The 13,640-nt window shown below is 42.0% G+C and overlaps 1 protein-coding gene across 1 annotated transcript in view; it reads right to left on the minus strand.

Moving 5' to 3' along the window:
• snx29 (sorting nexin 29) overlaps positions 1-13,640 on the minus strand; it is a 591,176-nt gene that overhangs the window by 48,795 nt on the left and 528,741 nt on the right. The window contains exon 20 of the mRNA XM_078240877.1: positions 9,299-9,438. Within this exon, the coding sequence (XP_078097003.1) occupies positions 9,299-9,438 (140 nt within the window). The remainder of the gene's footprint in view (positions 1-9,298; positions 9,439-13,640) is intronic.

Raw genomic sequence — 13,640 nt, forward strand, 5'->3', positions numbered from 1 at the left:
AGGTTAGTGAGGAAACTGAGAGTGGAAATTGCAGAGGCACTGATGATAATCTTCCAGTCTTTTTCCTTAGATGCAGGGGTGATGCTAGAGGACTAGAAAATTGCGAATTTAACATCCTTGTCCAAGAAGGTGTGCAAAGATAAAACCAACAACTGCAGACCAGTCAGTTAGAATTCAGTGGTAGGGAAGCTTCTGGAAACTCTAGTTTGGGACAAAATCAATAGTCACTTAGGCAGGTGCAGGTTAATTAAGGAAAGACAGTATGAATTCATTAAGGGAAAGTCATGTTTAACTAACTTGCTGCAGCTTTTTGAGGTGGTAACTGAGAAGGTTGATAAGGGCAATGCGGTTGATGTGGTGTATATGGATTTTCAAAAGGCATTTGATACAATGCCACAGAACAAACTTGTGAGCAAAATTCAAGTTCATGGAATAAAGGGAAAGTAGGCATTTGGATCAGAAATTGGCTGAGTGACAGGAAACAGAGAGTAATGTTAAATGGGTTTTTTTCAGATTGGAGGAAGGTTTGTAATCGAATTCTCAAGGAGTCAGTTCTGGGAGCCTTGCTCTTTCTGATAGATATTATTAACCTAGACTGTGGTGTTCAGGGCCTGATTTCAAAATTTGCAGATGATACAAAGGTTGGAAACATTGTCAACTGCTGAGTTTATTCTTAAACTTCAGAGGGACATTGACATATTGGTGGATCGGGCAGACAAGTGGTAGATGAATTTCAATGCGCAGAAGTGTGAAGTGATTCATTTTGGCAGAAAGAATGTGGCGAAATAGTGTAAAGCAAAGGGAGAAATTCTAAAGGAGGTGCAGAAACAGAGGGACCTCAGTGTATTTGTATTTCAGCCACTGAAGATGGCAAGGCATGTTCACCGAGCAGTTAATAAAGCATATTGTATCTTAAACTTCATTAATAGAGGCATTGAGTACAAGAGTAAAGGGGTCATATTGAACCTGTATGAGACAATAGAACAAAGAACAAAGAAAATTACAGCACAGGAACAGGCCCTTCGGCCTTCCAGGCCTGCACCGACCATGCTTCCTGACTTAACTAAAACCCCCTACCCTTCCGGGGACCATATCCCTCTATTCCCATCCTATTCATGTATTTGTCAAGACACCCCTTAAAAGTCACTACCGTATCCGCTTCCCCCGGCAACGAGTTCCAGGCACCCACTACTCTCTATGTAAAAAATCTGCCTCGTACATCTCCTTTAAACCTTGCCCCTCGCACCTTAAACCTGTGCCCCCGAGTAATTGACTCTTCCACCCTGGGAAAAAGCTTCTGACTATCCACTCTGTCCATGCCTCTCACAATCTTGTAGACTTCTATCAGGTTGCTCCTCAACCTCTGTCGCTCCAGTGAGAACAAACCAAGTTTCTCCAACCTCTCCTCATAGCTAATGCCCTCCTATACCAGGCAACATCCTGGTAAATCTTTTCTGCACCCTCTCCAAAGCCTCCACATCCTCCTGGTAGTGTGATGACCAGAATTGAACACTATATTCCAAGTGCGACCTAACTAAGGTTCTATAAAGCTGCAACATGACTTGCCAATTTTTAAACTCAATGCCCCAGCCGATGAAGGCAAGCATGCCATATGCCTTCGAGACTACCTTCTCCACCTGCATTGCCATTTTCAGTGACCTGTGTACCTGTACACCCAGATCCCTTTGCCTATCAATACTCCTAAGGGCCATTTACTGTATATTTCCCATCTGTATTAGATCTTCCAAAATGCATTACCACACATCTGTCCAAATTAAACTCCATCTGCCATCTCTCCGCCCAAGTCTCCAACCAATCTATATCCTCTGATGGTCCTCATCGCTATCTGCAAATCCACCAACCTTTGTGTTGTCCGCAAACTTACTAATCAAACCAGTTACATTTTCCTCCAAATCATTTATATATATTACAAATAGCAAAGGTCCCAGTACTGATCCCTGAGGAACGCCACTTGTCACAGCCCTCCATTCAGAAACGCACCCTTCCACTGCTACCGTCTGTCTTCTTTGACCAAGCCAGTTTTGTATCCACCTTGCCAGCTCACCTCTGATCCGGATGCGACTTCACCTTGCCAGCTCACCTCTGATCTGGATGCGACTTCACCTTCTGCACCAGTCTGTCATGAGGGACCTTGTCAAAGGCCTTACTGAAGTCCATGTAGACAACATCCACTGCCCTACCTTCATCTTCATCACTTCCTCGAAAAACCTGATCAAGTTCGTGAGACACGACCTCCCCTTCACAAAACCATGTTGCCTCTCCTAATACGTCCACTTATTTCCAAGTGGGAATAAATCCTGTCTCGAAGAATCCTCTCCAATAATTTCCCTACCACTGATGTAAAGCTCACCGGCATGTAATTACCTGGATTATTCTTGCTACCCTTCTTAAACAAAGGAACAACATTGGCTATTCTCCAATCCTCTGGGACCTCCCCTGCAGTCAGTGAGGATACAAAGATTTCTCTCAAGGCCCCAGCAATTTTCTTCCTTGCCTCTCTCAGTATTCTGGGTATATCCCATCAGGCCCTGGGGACTTGTCTACCTTAATATTCCTCAAGAACCCCAATACCTCCTCTTTCTTAATCTCAACATGACTCAAACTATCTACACATCCTTTCCCAGACTCATCATCCACCAACTGTTCTGTGCTGTACTGTTCTATGTCTATGTCTAAGTCCTTCTCTTTGGTGAATACTGACACAAAGTACTCATTTAATACCTCGCCCATTTCCTCTGGCTCCACACATAGATTCCCTCCCTTGTCCTTGAGTGGGCCAACCCTCTCCCTGGCTACCCTCTTGCTTTTTATATATGTGTAAAAAGTCTTGGGATTTTCCTTAATCCTGCTGGTCAATGCTTTCTCATGACCTCTTTTAGCCCTCCTTACTCCTTGCTTAAGTTTCTTTCTACTTTCCTTGTATTCCACACTTGCTTCGTATGTTCCCAGCCTCCTAGCTTTGACAAATGCTTCCTTTTTCTCTTTGACTAGGCTCACAATATCTCTCGTTATCCAACGTTCCCAAAACTTGCCATACTTATCCTTCATCCTTACAGGAATGTGCTGGTCCTGAATCCCTATCAACTTACACTTGAAAGCCTCCCACATGCCAGACGTTGATTTGCCCTCAAACATCTGCCCCCAATCTACATTCTTCAGTTCCTGCCTAATATTGTTGTAATTAGCTTTCCTCCAGTTTAGCACCTTAACTTGAGGACTACACTTATCTTTATCCATCAGTACCTTAAAGCTTACTGAATTGTGGTCACTGTTCCCGAACTGCTCCCCTACTGAAACATTGACCACCTGGCCGGGCTCATTCCCATTAGCTGGAGACTACATCTCGTTAGGCCTCGTTAGCTGGAGACTACATCCAGTTCTGGCTGCCATACTTGAGGAAGGATGTGAAAGCATTGAGAGAGTACAGAGGCGATTCACAAGAATGATTCCAGGGAGGAAGAACTGTAGCTATGAGGATAGATTGGAGAGATTGGGACTGTTTTCCTTTGAGAAGGCAACTTGATGGATGTATTCAAGATCCTGAGGGATATGAACAGGTAAATAGAGAGAAACTGTTGCCTCTCAAGAGACCATCAAGAACTAGAGGGCACAGATTCAAAATAATTGGCAAAAAGAGTAAAAGTGATGTGAGGAAAAAAGAATTTTCACCCAGAGGATGGTTGTAGTTTCTGAGAGAGAGAGAGTGGAAGAAAGTTTGATCGAGGTATTCAACAGGGAATTACATTGTTATCTGAAAAGAAAGAATGTGTCACGTTACAGACATAAGGGAAGGGAGTGGGATTAGGTAGAATGCTCTTTCAGAGAGCCAATATTGACTTGATGGGCCGAATGGCCTCCTTCTGCACTGGAAAGATTCTGTGATTCTGTAACGTAGGGAAATGTGACAGCCGCAGAATATGACAATGACAAAAGAAAGTGACAATGACCATACGATCTGTTTTAGGATTGTTGTTTGAAGGATACATTTTGGCCAGAACACAAGGGAGAACTCTGCTGCTCTTCTCTGAATATTGCTGTGGACTCTTTAATATTCACCCAGGAGGGCAGATGTGACTTCAGTTCAACGTCTTCTCCAAATGCAGCACTTTCAGAAGTGCTGCATTCCTTCAGTGCTGCACTTTCAGCCTAGATTCTGCGCTGAGTCACTGGAGTGGGGCTTAAACCCATAATCTTCTGACTCAGTGGAAAGCGTGCAATCCGCTGAGTTATGTATGAATGTTACCTGAGGACACTTTGATGGCTAATTTGTTGTGATGCAATCTAAAGGCCTGATTCTTCCCCCTTCCTGTCTATGGAGAAAATGAAAAAAATCTCCAGATCCTCTGACCGTCCCCACTCCCAGCCACCTCCACATCTTAATGAATCCCCCTCCCCCATGAGGCTCGCCTCTTGTCACAGGTTGCGATGGGCATGCTGCCAGCCTGGCAAAGCTCACCTGCCCAAAGATGTGTGGGTTAGGTCGATTGGCCATGATAAATTGACCCTAGTGTCAGGGGGATTAGCAGGGTAAATATGTGGGGTTATGGGAATAGAGCTTGGATGGGATTGTGATCGGTGCAGACTCAATGGGATGAATGGCCTCCTTCTGCACTGTAGGGATTCTATGATTCTATTTTATGATTCTCTGCCAAACTGCTGTCATGATGTACCAGGGGGCATTGCCTGGGCACATCGAGGTGAATCTGTTGTAAATGCACTGATGTGTCAATATACGGCAGGGGAGTGTTAATATTTGATGAGGGGCAGGTTAATTATATCAAAATCTATTCAAATCAACATTCTGGACGTGAACTTGATGACGTCGCCTGCAAGGTCAGAAATCATCATCTCGCCAGTGAGCACTGCGACTTCTGGATCTCGAGCCCCCGCTGGCATTCGCTCGGATGGTGAGCGTGAGATCAAGATCACCCCCAGCATCTCAAATCCGGTTATTTGAGAACTGGAGTTGTCCAAAAACTGGATATTTTTAAAAGCTGCCATGCATTAATTTTAATTGATGATAATTTAGTAAAATAACTTACTGGGACAACTTGGCTTTGTGCTGCATTGGCATGGTGGCACACCAGAACAGTTGTAGGCCTTGCGCACCAGTCTTTACCCATGCTCTGAGCGATCCTTAACCCCACTCCTTGGCCTGATTTCAAGTGTCTTCTACTAATTAGATGGTGCTTCTGACTTTTTAAAATCCAAAACCCAGCAAGATCCAAACGCAGCCCCAAGGTTGCCGATTTTGAGATGCCACCGGTACCATATTTTCAATCCTTAGACTGTCAGCATCCACAGTATTTCATAACCCTTGGGACTAACTATTCTTTGCAAAGATTTCATTATAATTGCACAGTAAATCTGAATATTGATTAATGATTAATATTGACCCAATACAATGTACATAGTTAATGAGATGACTCATGTGATAATATTTTTTTCTCAATCCGCCAGAGATTAAATAAATGACAGAGACCAGATGATCCAGGGAGAAAATTATAAAGTACAATAAATTAAAAATCAATAGCATGTCACAAAATTAATAAATTGATATTGTGTTTATAATAATTTATATTATATTTAATTTGCTATCAACTTATTCTAACACGTAAACCAGCCTCCCATTCATTGACTCTGTCTACACTTTCTGCTGCCTCGGGAAAGCAGCCAGCATAGAATCCTAAAGTGCAGAAGAAGGCCATTCGGGCCCATCAAGTCTGCATCAACCACAATCCCAGCCAGGCCCTATCCCCATAGTCCCATGCATTTACCCTACCTAGTTCCCCTGACACTAAGGGGCAATTTAGCATGGCCAATCCACCTAACCCCCACATCTTGGGACTGTGGGAGGAAACTAGAGCACCCGGAGGAAACCCATGCAGACACGGGGAGAACATAATTAAGGACCCCACGCACCCCGGGCATTCTCTCTTCCACCTTCTTCCGTTGAGAAAAAGATACAAAAGTCTGAGGACATGTACCAACCGACTCAAGAACAGCTTCTTCCCTGCTGCCATCAGACATTTGAATGGACCTACCTTATATAAGTTGATCTTTCTCTACACCCTAGCTATGACTGTAACACTACATTTTGCATTCTCTCCTTTCCTTCTCTATGAACGGTATGTTTTGTCTGTATAGCACGCAAGAAACAATGCTTTTCACTGTATGCTAATACATGTGACAATAATAAATCAAATCAAAATCTTTCTAAATGTCAAGATTAAAATGATTATGGCAAAATAAGTATAATAACAAAAGCAAAATACTGTGGATGCTTATATCTGAAACAAAGAGAGGAAATGCTGGAAAATCCCAGCAGGTCTGACAGCATCTGTGGAGAGAAAATAGAGCCAACGTTTTGAGTCAAGATGACCCTTCGTCAGAGCTCTGATTCGAAACGTTGGCTCTATTCTCTCTCTACGTTTGCTGTTCAGGCCCGCTGAGATTTTCCAGCATTTTCTGCCTTTGTGAAGTTTAAGAAATCATTTTTAATCCCTCTGAATAAACCAAGCTTCAGCTTTGAAAAAAAAAATTAATTGTGAGGAAAGCTAGGAACGGACTGTCACAATACTTTGTTGAGAAGGGAACTGCACGACCTGATGTCATTTTTAGGGGAGGTAGATGAAAGAAAGTAATAAACTCTTGATTGAACAGACTCTTCTTAGCAGTCTAACTCCCATCATTTTAAGGAAATGAAATGTATCCTAAAATGGCTGTTTTACAGAAAGAAGTAAAGATGGTTGAATTAAAATCTGCAATTGTCAGCTTCTCAATAGACCCTGTCAAAGGACCAGGATTCATTTCCAGTAAAATAAATTAGAAACACAAAACACTCGCTGGGAAACAATACTAAAAGTGGAGCATTCCTGTGCTTGTATCTTTCTTCATTATGTGAGAATCTGAAATCTTTTGTCGCAAACAAAGAGGAAATAATCCATACTTAATTCCACATTCAAAGGACATCCAAAAGTGCTTCAAACAAAATTAACTTGTTTTGTAATGAACTGCGCTGTTGTTCTGTGCACAAGGCCACAAAGCAGGAAATAAGATAGATGACAGATTAATTTCTCCTTGGTGATTTTGGCTGAGGGACAGAACATGGAGAGAGATCCCCTGCTCTTTTTTTGACTGGTGCCATGGAATCAATGTCAACCCGGACCTCGGTTTGATGTCTCATTTGAAGGACGGCAGCTCCAGCGATGCAGCAATCTGTCAGCACTCCAACCAGACTCTGTACTCAGGTCTTGGAAAGGTGCTTGAGCCAATTCCAAGCCAATCTGTCACTGACCAGTCCAGACATAACAGTGCAACAAGTTGCCTGTGGCCTCAGCAGTGATAGATATCACGGCTTCCAGTTTTGTTTTTTCATTAATAATTGCTTCCTATTCATAAACTTAACAAAAAGTAATTTTTGTCAACTGTGATTAGCACAATATTTAAGTAATAAGGCTTCTTCAAGATTCCTTCTTGTTAGAAGCTTTGGTGATTGTTTTAAAAGTCACTCTATACCAACGATTCCTGCTTGTACTCGAGTACAGGTTATGTAATTACACTGCATGAACATTCAACTAGAATATTGCTGAAGAAAGATTCATGCTGTCAAAACTTTTTTGCCTTGCACTCATCAGCACAAATGCAAGAATGAAAAATTTAAAGGGAGCAACAATTTATAATTCATGAGAAAGGATCACTGATTGTTTGGCAATTCAACAACAGGGGGGAGCAATAGTTCCCTGGTGCATTTGGCAACACATCGACCAATCAGCCCACTTGTCAACCAATTAACATCCTTTCCTTGAGTAGCGCAAACTGCGGCTCCCTTTGAAATTTCGTATTCTTGTGTTTGTCCTGATGAGTGCAAGATGAAAAGCTTCAACAGCATGTCTTTTTTTCAGCAATACTTACATTCTGCAGTGCCAAGTAAACTTTTGACATATTGTAGATATGAGCTTTTACACTAATGTAGGTTAGATGTGTGGTTTACATTAAACATTCAACACAAATACATTAATCAAATCAATAAGCAGAACCAATTTAAATCCAACCCTTTCAAACAAGTGTTCTATTTACTTAAATTATTCATGACTTCAAAGAAAAGGTCAAAATAAATTAATAAGGTACTCAACACCAATAAATCATGTGGTTGGATTACTCAAGGATAATTTTGCTAAGTAAATTTCAGTCTTTAACATATATCCTCTATTAGTTTAGTGAACTGGTAATATAATTCAGTGATAAGGACCGAGAAAAATAAAATGAAATATTTATTTTCAAAAGGACTAGTTTATTTTAAATTATTGATAATACAAACTACTGCATATAAACCAAGCCCTCATGCAGATTTTAAAATATTTACAATTTATTTATAGTGACTATCTGTTGGCAGGCCAGGATAAAAAATCATGGATGAATTGCCTGTACTCGGATAGCCAACACATTGGATTTTATGGAAGAAACTAAACTTCAGTAAGGCTAAAAGCAAAACATAGAACCTGACAGGATGAGAGAGTGGACATGACCTCAATGCTAAATGCCAAAGTCTTTGACAGTTGGTGCTTACTGAAGATGATAATGAGTGTTTCAGCACAATTATGTTTTCGTCAGCTCTGAATCCCTAAATTGCGTTGGCATTCATTATTATCACAAATTTAACACACAGTTAACTGCTCCAAACATTATTTGTGACATCACAGACAATTTGTATAATGCATGCAGCAAATTGGAACAGTAGTAGAATCATAGAATCCCTACCATGCAGAAGGAGGCCATGCGGCCCATCGAGTCTGTACTGACCACAATCCTACCCAGGCCCTATTCCCGTAACTCTCATTTACCCTAGTTAATCCCCCTGACACTCTAGTCAATTTAGCATGGCCAATCAATCTAACACCCACATCTTTGGAATGCGGGAGGAAACCAGAGCACCTGGAGGAAACCCACGCAGACACGGGGTACTAGAAACAGACATGAATAGTACAAACTTCATTTCTGAGTTTTAGGTAAGAAGGTGTGATAAATGAGAAGGTGGAATGTACTCGTGCAGGTGAGTCAGGTGGGAAACGCCAAGTACTCTTGTTGCTGGTGAATCCAAGTTAACGTAACTGCTGCACTGGTCAGTGAATAAATGGGAGAAAGTCATGCACTTTTTATGGAGGAAATAGGAATAGGACTGACACTGAAGAGGGCTAATGAAAACAGAATATATATTCCAATACTCAACTACCGTATATTCCCTAAATAAGATTAAAACAAAGAGCTGCATACTTACACACAAAATGGCAGCAGATGCATCAGCGTCGCTTTTTTAGGATTGGATGTAAACTCTGGAAGTGTTTGTATAATTTTGTTCATTATGCTTCTTAGGTACTCCTGGAGTTGTTTACGACGTTCCTCCACAAACTTTGCGTCCTTAAAAACAAAAATGATATTCCTTACGATCTCAACACAGCTGTGCTTCAAGACTGGAATTAAGCTTGCACACAATACAGCGCAGACGAACAGCCATTTTTGCACTTTCTTCCTCGAGGCATGGTTAGTAAGTTTGCAGGTGACACCAAGATTGGTGGCATAGTGGGCAGTGAAGAAGGTTATCTCGGATTGAAACGGGATCTTGATCAATTGGGCCAGTGGGCTGACGAATGGCAGATGGAGTTTAATTTAGATAAATGGAGGTGATGCATTTTGGTAGATTGAACCAGGGCAGGACTTATTCAGTTAATGGTAGGGCGTTGGGGAGAGTTCCAGAACAAAGAGATCTCAGGGTACATGTTCATAGCTCCTTGAAAGTGGAGTCACATGGGGACAGAGTGGTGAAAAAGACATTCAGCGTGTTTGGTTTCATTGGTCAGAACATTGAATACAGGAGTTGGGACATCTTGTTGAAGTTGTACAAGACATTGGTGAGGCCACACTTGGAATACTATGTACAGTTCTGGTCTATTATAGAAAGGATATTATTAAACTAGAAAGAGTGCAGAAAAGATTTCCAGGATGCTAGTGGGACTTGATGGTTCAAGTTATAAGGAGGGGCTTGATTGGCTGGGACTTTTTTCTCTGGAGCGTAGGAGGCTGAGGGGTGATCTTATAGAGGCCTATAAAATAATGAGGGGCATAGATCAGCTAGAAAGTCAATATCTTTTCCCAAAGGTAGGGGAGTCTAAAACTAGAGGGCATAGGTTTAAGGTGAGAGGAGAGAGATACAAAAGCGTCCAGAGGGGCAATTTGTTCACACAGAGGGTGGTGAGTGTCTGGAACAAGCTGCCAAAGGTAGTAGTAGAGGCGGGTACAATTTTGTCTTTTAAAAAGCGTTTAGACAGTTACATGGGTAAGATGGGTATAGAGGGATATGGACCAAATGCGGGCAATTGGGATTAGCTTAGGGGGTTGAAAAAAAAAGGGCAGCGTGGACAAGTTGGGCCGAAGGGCCTATTTCCATGCAGTAAACCACTATGACTCTATGAGGTATTAACCTGTGTTATAAGGAACACCTTCATGACAGCACCGAGAGTGAAAGTATTCTTTTGTGACTTTCTCAGTTTACCATCTATATTTCCAAGTACAATTTGTTGTCAACAAAATTTCTGTGTCCTTGTAAAATATCTTGAGAAATAATTTAATCTAAGACTGAAATATTGAGGCTTACAGAGGGATATAGCAGATGCTGCCTCCTTGGCAGCAAATGTGAAGGATTCAAATCAGAAATAGAACAGATGCTAAAACGAACGAAATTCCACTGAAGAATCGGGTTTGACTGCATAAGACTCCAGTGTTTCCTCGAAGATTTGAAAAACGGTACAACACTGGGAATGATTTTTAACTCTCAGTGAATGAGTTAAAATTGGGCTCATAAATATTTTGGTACTAAGTTATACTTTGGAAAACATCTAATGATTCAAATCTGTATTTTGAATTAACAAAATGTAATATTCAACATTTCAATGAGCTAACTTTGACTTAACAGGAGTAGTGTGTACACCAAAGTGGCAATGTTTAAATCTTCTCCGATTTTAAACTTATTTTTGACAGGGTTTGTCTGTCTGTGTCTGTCCACCCCAGCTCCTCAAGGACAGCAGTGCAAAGACACTTTTCATGGAAAAGTAGTGAAGTTCTCCTGACATTCTTGCCAACATGAATCCCTCAGCTGATATCCCCAAAACAGATTAAGTAGTTGTCCCCTCATAGTTATTTGCACCTCACTGTGTAAAGTACTTGCTATCATGTTTGCTCGCATATTAAGTGACTTTATTTGAAAAGTAATCCAGTTTTGCGGCATGGCTTGGGACACAGTGAGAGCATGAAATCTGCTATATAAATGCAGGCTCTTTGTTGTCTAAGGTCAAGAAAAGCAACCACACAAGATTTTTGCATCCCAACATGCTAGAAGATGCACAATGCGGCACGGTGGCACTGTGGTTAGCACTGTTGCCTCACAGAGCCAGGGACTCGGGTTCGATTCCCAGCTTGGGTCACTGTCTATGCGGAGTCCGCACGTTCCCCCCGTGTCTGCATGGGTTTCCTCCGGGTGCTCCGGTTTCCTCCCACAGTCTGAATGATGTGCTAGTTAGGTGCATTGGCCATGCTAAGTGTACCTGAACAGGCGCCAGAGTGTGGCGACTGGGGGATTTTCACAGTACCTTCATTGCGGTGTTAATGTAAGCCTACTTACAAAACTAATAAACAAACTTTAAAACTTTTAGAAAGTCTTAGTATGTTCAGGTGAACTTTGTTTTGAACCTATTTGTTTTTGTTCGGGTAAATAGTTAAGTTAAATGGGTTTTGTAACTAGATGATAAATGGATTTGGACTAATGTTTATTTAGACAGAAACTCAGAATATGGTGTGTTCTGAAGTGACAGCATGATTAGCAGCTGTATTTGTTCTCTAAATCTCGGATTTCCTCTGCTGCTGGTTGAACGTTAAAGGATTTGTCTTGGAGCAATCACCTATCTGACCAGCTTTCTACTCAACCCATTGAGACGTCCGCTGAAAACTGGCGCATTTTACAAAACGCCACTTAGAATTCTTTGTCAGGGTCCCTGTCTCCATTTCGGTTTTGAGTTTTAGCGCAATGACAATTCCAATAGGTGTTATTTCCCATACTTAAGGAGGAAGATTCTGCTGTGAACATACTGTTAGGTTTTGCTTTTGCTTATTTGCTTTAGAACCGAAGAAGATTACAGCACAGAAGGAAGTCTTAGCATGTCTGTGTTCGATCCTTACGTTTTCCCCTTGGCTACATATCTACTTCTTCCTCTATTTATCCAGTTTTCCCTTAAAAGGTGCCACAGTCTCAGATCTAATTACTTCCTGTGAATAAGGTTTCCATTTCAAACAAATTTCTGAATAAAGACATTTCTCGCCACATTTTTAATTGGTAGCATCCAACTGCCGACCCATTGTCACTGACTCTCCCATCAGAGGAAACTTTCTCGCTTCATTCACCCTATCAAAATCCTTCATAATTTTAAATCATCACTATTTGTAGAAATTATTTAGCCTTCTCTGCTCCAATGCAAGTTGTTCCAGTATCTCAGTCTCATTTCACGACTACAGTTTTTTAAATTTTGGTATATTGCACACCCTTTATGGCTTTCTCAAATGGGGCACCAAAATTGCAGCGTTGCCCTAACACTTGCCTTTAACAAACATATTAGTGCTTCACTCTAACACTCTGGCTGGGATTTAATGAAGCCTCCCTGAGTAGGCTCGGTGACTGGTGGGTCCAGATAATATTGCAGGAAGTTGTGTGGCCCTTTCCAATGGTGGGAAAACTGACCCCTACATTGCAACAAATTGGGCCAACTGGGGGAATCCGTCCGCTGGCTAACAAGGCTCATTATTGAGTTATGTAATGGCTGTTATCCCTGAACCCACCATGATTTACTGGTGGACGCAAGGATTCTCCCAAACTTACGCAGGTCTCCTGTGCTTCCTGAAGCCATCCAACAAGCCCCTTAAGCAAAACTGGGAGGAGTCCCTCTTTCAGAGGCGCTTTGTGCCGTCTAAGGGATCTGGCTTCAAGAAGGGAGATGCTAGCCAAGAGCCACTCCCTGCCCTTGTCTCTGAACCATTCCCCCCACCTCACCGACAACCCAAAATCTGCTCAGACTCACCTGCCTTCAGGGATCCAGCGACAGTCCCTGGAGAAGACCTCAGAACTCCAAGTGGCAGTATTGGCAAGGGAAAGCTGCTGGTCTCTGACTGATCAGTGACTCATGGGGCAGGATTTCTACTCTATTGGGCACTTAATACCGTGGGTGGCTCGACACTTCCCACTGAGCTTTCTCATTACACTTGTAAGAAGTCTCACAACACCAGGTTAAAGTCCAACAGGTTTATTTGGTAGCAAATACCATAAGCTTTCGGAGCGTGCTGCTCCTTCGTCAGATGGAGTGGTTATGAGGTCCAACACCGGCATCTCCACATCATCATTACACTTGAACAGCTTTGAATGCCCCTTGGAAAGGTGACAATGGTTTCCCACCAGGTTTCCCGCTGGGCTGAAATACATCACCTACGCTATGTTCCTATTGGTAAAACCCGAAATAATATTGGACTTATGGCTTGATATACCCGTCCTCTCATTTCCAAAGAATTACGCATTATTACAC

Source organism: Mustelus asterias, chromosome 23 (genome assembly GCF_964213995.1).
Source record: "Mustelus asterias chromosome 23, sMusAst1.hap1.1, whole genome shotgun sequence".
In the NCBI taxonomy this organism is placed as follows: Eukaryota; Metazoa; Chordata; class Chondrichthyes; order Carcharhiniformes; family Triakidae; genus Mustelus; species Mustelus asterias.